The 6113-nt window shown below is 61.7% G+C and overlaps 1 protein-coding gene across 2 annotated transcripts in view; it reads left to right on the top strand.

The window, feature by feature from the left end:
- Positions 1-6113, top strand: part of LOC113204407 (unconventional myosin IC) — a 34665-nt gene that overhangs the window by 5421 nt on the left and 23131 nt on the right. Inside the window, exon 1 of one of the 2 annotated variants that reach the window (XM_026419592.2) lies at positions 4472-4769. The exons of the other annotated variant lie outside the window; for it this stretch is intronic. Within the exon in view, the coding sequence (XP_026275377.2) occupies positions 4750-4769 (20 nt within the window). The 5' untranslated portion in view covers positions 4472-4749. Of the gene's footprint in view, positions 1-4471; positions 4770-6113 lie in introns of those variants that run through there. 2 annotated transcript variants of the gene reach the window in all.

Genomic DNA, 6113 nt, shown 5'->3' with positions numbered 1-6113 from the left:
CTCCCTCTCTCCCTCTCTCTCTCGCGCCAGCTTATCACGCTGACCCTTCTGCCATGTTCGCCCGTGTCTTACGCGTGCGTCCAATTAAACGAGGCGCCTTCGTGTAAGTTTTGATTTTAATTACCTGCGGGCGGCCGCCACATGGCGAGTGCGCGCCGCGCCCACCGGGGTATAAAGTCTGGAGGAAAAGACCGAGGGAGTGCACTTGCACTCTGGAGACACCGTCCAGGTGGAATTTTAGGGAAGAGGCCAGGATTCTGTAGTGCTGCACGCTAGCACACAGCTAGCAGTGTCCGTCTAGGACTCCATTCTGCAACCTGACGAAATAAAAAAGTCCATCGCGCCGACTGTGGAGGAGAACAAAAGAGCTGTTTCACACACTTACTTACCCGCACTGCTGGAATATCGAACACCTTGCGCCACGTTTCGATACTGTCTCGAGCTCTCGCTAGTGCGGGCCCGGGCCCGGGCCGCAGGGCGGGTTATTAGCCCGAGCGTAGCCTGCTCGTGAACGAGGTGGAGGTCAATGCAGTGTGTCACGGCTTGCTTCACGGCAAGCGCAGCCGAGGGGCCCCCGCGCAGGCGCAGTCCCGGTCCCGCGCACTTAGCAGCGAGCTGTCTGCTTGTGCGGGTGAAAAATGTGGCGGGGCGTGGCGGAGGGTGCACTGACTTGACGAGGCTCGGATAACGCTTGGTTGTATGTTGTATGTAGTACCTTTCCTTATTTTGTTTTTACCCCCTTCTCCCTTTCCCCCCCGCTCCATCCGCTTCGCTTTGGTTCGCCGGGTCAAAGTGTTGCCCTCTCTCCCTCTCCCGCTGCGCCGGCTGCGCCGCGCCATGCCCCGCCCGTGGGAGGGATAAGGTTACCGGGGGAAGCCCCCCTTCGGTGACCCCGCGCGCGCTCTGCTTGCTCTTGCTCCCCTCCGGAAACACCATCATCTTGGCCTCGCCCACACCCGCCATACCGCTGACAGTGATTTTATTGTTACAAAAATAAAAATACTCGCAGCACATGACGCGGTTGTCATGCTTGTGAGGAGAGTTTGCCTTGCCAGCAGAGCCAGACGCTTTACTCGCTTAAATAACTGCCGACGCAATGTGACGCCCCGCTCCGCCCCGCGGCACGCGACGACGCGACGCTCCGCGTCCGCCAGTCGAGCGCACCCAGGCGGCCCGCCCCAGCCAGACCTCGCTGCAAAACGGAAGTGTGGTGGAAAGTAGTTGCTGACCCGCGCGATAGACGCGGCCTTCGCCCGGCCCTAATGAGTACTTTTAAATTCCCCGCCTTGGGATGGACGACGACTGACGACTGCTCCGGGGAGGGCTCGAGCAAGCGCAGTCTCCTGTGACGGTAGAAACACGCGTGTGTCCTTCCTTTTCCTCCGCCTAACAAAAATGGGACTATGGAATCGCAGACGGACAAATGCTTCATCGCACTTTTGGACCCCCCTATCGCAGAGATGGTCGTTTTCGTTCGCGGTCTGGTCCAGCGGTAGAGGCGTGCTGCTCCTCGACTCTTCGCCGTCCTCTGCTCCGCTCCTGGTCCCCTGCTCCGCTCCGCTCTGACACCTGCAGCTCCTAATTAGCAGGCAGCCGTCATTTAAAACGTGCGCCGCGGCGTGGCTCGTGGTTGCGCCACCTGGTCGCTAATCTGACCCATCTTTCCAATGGAGCGAGGTGACATGAAGGCGGCTCGGCTGCGGCGGCGGCACTTGAACCACCACCACCTCCACCGCAGCCCCCGTGCGGGCACATGCCGCCGCCATAGGGGACCCCCAGCTGGCACCACAGCCCGCGCAACACCGGTAGCCGCCCTCGGCACCCACTGATACCGAAAGTGTGACCCGCATCCGCACAAGCGCGCGCGCCTATCGTGTCATTCGCCCACGCGCGCACCCGCAGAGTCGTTTTCGCGTTTTCCCTTTCGCCCGCGGCCTCATAGAGGTGCGGGGCGGCGCGGCGCGGGGGACCGGTGCGAGCTTCGGGGAGGTGAGTCCCGGACTAGACCGCCTCCTCTCTCGTCGCAAATGAACACCCGGGGCCGCTGCTTATTGTTTCCTTATTCTTATGCTCCGTATGGAGCCTTTTGGTTGCGTCCGGGATGTTTCCCACACCCGGCGGCGATGGGCGCGGCGCGGGGGAGGCGCGGCCGCGGCTAGTGCTGCTGCTGCCGTTGGTGGTGGTTGTGGTGGTAGTGGTGGTGCTGCTGCTGCTGCTGCTGCTCCTGCTTATGTTCGCGGAACCGGACAACGACGCTCGCCCGCGCACCCGGCGCTCCGCCCTAAGTAAGTGTGCGGGCGGGGCGCGCGGGATTATATGGGAGATTTCGCAGAATATGTGAAATTTCCCGCTCCCCTTTCACTGGGGCTGCGCCGGGTGCTGCGAGCGGTGGCTGTCCGATCAGCTGAGCGCTGCGGCGCGCCGGCGCGTGAGAGGAGTCTCACAGCTGTGGTGGTGGTGGTGGTGTCAGCCCCGAGAGGGCGTGGCGTGGCGTAACGAGGCGGGGCGGGGCGGGGCGGAGGTGCTGCTGCGTGGCGTGGCGTGGCGTAACGAGGCGGGGCGGGGCGGGGCGGAGGTGCTGCTGTGACTATGCGCACGCACAGCGCGCGGGCTCAGCTAAAAGCTAACCGCAACAAGGCAAACTGGAGTAAGGCCTTAAACAGTTTTGTAGCAGATGAGGGGCGTGCGCGGCCGGCGGAGGCGGCGCGGCGGCTCGGCGCTGTGCGCGGCGTGCCGGCGGCGCTCCGGCCCGCGGAGCTCGGCTGCATTGTGGCGGCTGCTGGCGTTGTTAGCTCCCCGCCGACAAGCGCTCTCAATCAAGTACGGCCCCGGGGGCGCGGCGGGGCGCGGCGGGGCGCGGCGGGCAGGCGCCACAGCAGGCGGGCGAGGAGGCGAGGCCTCGTCAGTCTCCAGCTCCGGCTCCAGTCGCCCTGACGAGCCGAACTGGATTAGAGGCGGTGACCTGGCGTGTCCTGGTGCTGCTCCCCCGCAGTGCGTGCGGTGTGGTGGACGTGGACGGTGCGCGGTTGCGCCGTTCTGCTGGCTCATGAGAAAGCCCAGACCCCCAGGCTTTCACGATCGTCACGAACGTCACGATGTCGGGGATGTGGTGCAGGCTGCAGCGCAGGGCAGGGGTCGTGGCGGGCGTGGAGAGCGGCGCGGAGTCGCAAGGGCGAGGTAGGCCGCCCGGTCGACAGGCGTGCCTCGCCGGTGCCTACCTCGCTCCCGGCTGCTGGCACACCGCCCGTCCGCCCCGCCCCGCCCCGTATCGCCACGTCGGGCTCCCCTGTGACGCGCCAAACTTTTCGCCTGACGCCGGCGGCCGCCGTGAATGAGAATCAGCTTTATTTCTGCGACCTGAGTTCAGCAGAGTGGCTGCTTCGCGCGCTCGTACTTTTATTTATTTTTTCTTTTGGTCGCACGCGCACCCCGCTGCTGGCGCGCGCCCAGAAGCGACTCGGCTCGGCACCTCGCCTCCACATCCGGCGGGGGGCCGGCAGTCCCGTTTGCAATGCCCCGGGGGCACACCCCCGCTCCCGCCATGCGGACGTCTTCTGTTTCTGGCAACCCCGAATCCACCCTACCCTCCATATCGAAACCTCTCTGAATGGCTGACATAATTGTGAGCACATAAATGAGGGCCTTAATCGAAGTGCCTCTCTCTGACCGTCCGCTCAGCGGCGCCCAACCCCGCTTGCGCCCGTTGCGCCCGGCTGCCCGCACGGCAAGCCGGCACGGCCCCAGCCGGCCGGCCGTCCTCCTTTGGTTTCCTCCATCTCCACCGCCTGCTGCTCCTTCCCCTTCCCGCCGGACGCGCGGCTCCTGCTGTGTTTTGTTGACATCGACACCGACAACTCCGTCGAGGCCGAGGGGAGGACTGCTGCTGCTGCCGGCCGGCTCCCGGGCGTTGCGTGGTGGCCCCCCTCGCGCACCTCGCGGCAGCAACACAGTCCCTATTCAAATGCAAAGTACGAGCAAACGAAAGCGCGCCCGCGTCCTTTGGCGCCCAGGCGCGGCCCCCGCCTTTTGGGGTCTCCATGATAAGGTGTGCCGCTTTAACGCCACTTTCCTTGTCGCGGGCCTTGCCCGGCGTCGTCTTGCACACACGAGTGAGTGAGTCACTGCGTGAGCTGTCGGTCATGCACTTGCGTCCCGGCCGTACTGCTGCTGGTTGGTTAGCCGTCGGATCCCCGCTGGAACGGAATCTGGATCGGGTTTGAGCAACCGAAAGTAAGGATGTGCAGCTGCTCGCGACTGACGCTGCGCGGTGGCGGCTGCGGCTGGGTCCGCCGCGGCCAGGGCGGGGTGTGGCGGGGCGTCGCTACGCGGGGCGGGTTGACCTTGTGGGCGCGACGGGCGAGGGCCGCGCCAGGGCCGGGCCAGTGTCGGTTGAACCGTCGCCGCGTCGCGTTCGAGTGTTGGGTCGCGGGGTGCGTCGTGTTCCCCGATTGTTTTGTGGTGCCCGGGGACCCGGACCCCTCCTCGCTCTCGTGTCTGACGGTCACCTGGCTGGCCCATAAAAGGGCCGACCCTGGCGCCTGCTGGCTGTTGCGTGGGAGATAAGCGCTGTCAAGTGCAGCGGCCTCGCGGCCGGTGGCGGCCGTGCGAGCGTCTCCAAGGGCAAGGCTGACGACGCGACCAGTTCCTCCTCCTCCTGGCCGGCGGCACGCCCCGCCGCACCCCGCCACGCCCGTGACACAGTGGCGCGCTGACCAGGCCCGCCGGAGCGAGGCATACCCCGGTGTCGCCATGGCGTCCAGCCGACCACAGTACGTGACGGAGCCCGTGTTCGGTGTTCCGGCCGGACGATGGCCTCTGTCGGCGGCCGATGAGACGCTTTGCCGTCGTGCACCAAAAACCCTTTTCTTTGCGGTGTCTCGGGATTTGGCAACCGTCGTCCGACGCCCGATACTCTGATCCGCGAGGCGCCGGCCGGGCCGGGCCGATCTCGAGTGTTTTTGTGTTCATTGGACGGTGATAAAGGACTGCGCCAACGCGTCGCGCTTTATCTGCAACTCAATAACAACGTCCATGCTGGCCGGCCGCGAGCCTTAGCAATAAGGGCCTTGTGGACCTGGCGGGTCTGGCCACCGTCGAGTGTTCAATGGTGGCGGCCAGACCCGCGGCCGAGCGGTACTTCACTGTAAAGTCTAGCATGCTATTTTTTAGCAGGTGATACCTTAAAAACCTTTTGACTAAACATAAAGAATATATAAGTAACTTTAAGGTGTCAGCTTGCTTTTACTCTCGATAAGGGCAGGGAACCAAGCGGAGACCAGAAAACAATTTATTTGGCGCTAGGGGAATCAGTGAGTGGCTGGCTGTCCGAGGGTCGCTTCAGGCCCCTTCCCAACAACACTGTAAAACGAGGAGTGACCTTTCTTTCCCGAATAGAGCGACGTATAGGCGTCATCGCTCTGTTAGAGCGATTTTTGCGATCAATGACTCAACATGAGTCTTCTTCGCAACAGAAAATGTCGCAGAGACGACCCTAAACGAGCGACGTTTGCGAAAATGACTCAAAATTAGTCTTATTCGTAACCAAAAATGTCGCGAAAAGTTATTGCAAACGAGCGATGTAATTAATATCGCTCTCCCAAGAGTCGTCAAATTGGCTTCACTGCACCCAGAGAAATGATTAGCAACGGCAACCATCTGATGGTCGGCTCAGGGAGCACCATAAAATATGGTTGAGACAACAGTTATAACGTGATGAAAACCATATTTCTGGTTCTCACTACCACGGTAAGGTTGCATCAACCATATTTTATGGTGCTCCCTGAGCCAACCATATGATGGTTGCCATTGCTAATCATTTCTCTGGGTGTGATATCGCTCTCCTGGGAGCGAAAAAGGTCACTCCTTTACTTGTAGTGAATACTGCGTGAGGAAGCAGGCCCCGTCCCTGTACAACAATACTAGGCCAACGACGCCAGCCGCTCTGCTCTGCCCCGTCCGTATCTCATCAACGCCGCTAGTACGCCGAATTACAAAATTGCGAGTAATAATTAACAAGCAGCCATAAACAAATGACACCTGAATATAAGAGAAAAGTAGAAGACAGACCTATTCTTAAATTTGTATCATCTGCTTTCAAGATAGATTCTTGATTT

The sequence above is a fragment of the Frankliniella occidentalis genome, unplaced genomic scaffold (genome assembly GCF_000697945.3).
Source record: "Frankliniella occidentalis isolate FOCC.00 unplaced genomic scaffold, Focc_3.1 Scaffold2, whole genome shotgun sequence".
NCBI lineage: Eukaryota > Metazoa > Arthropoda > Insecta > Thysanoptera > Thripidae > Frankliniella > Frankliniella occidentalis.
This window is presented reverse-complemented; position numbering and strand designations above follow the sequence as displayed.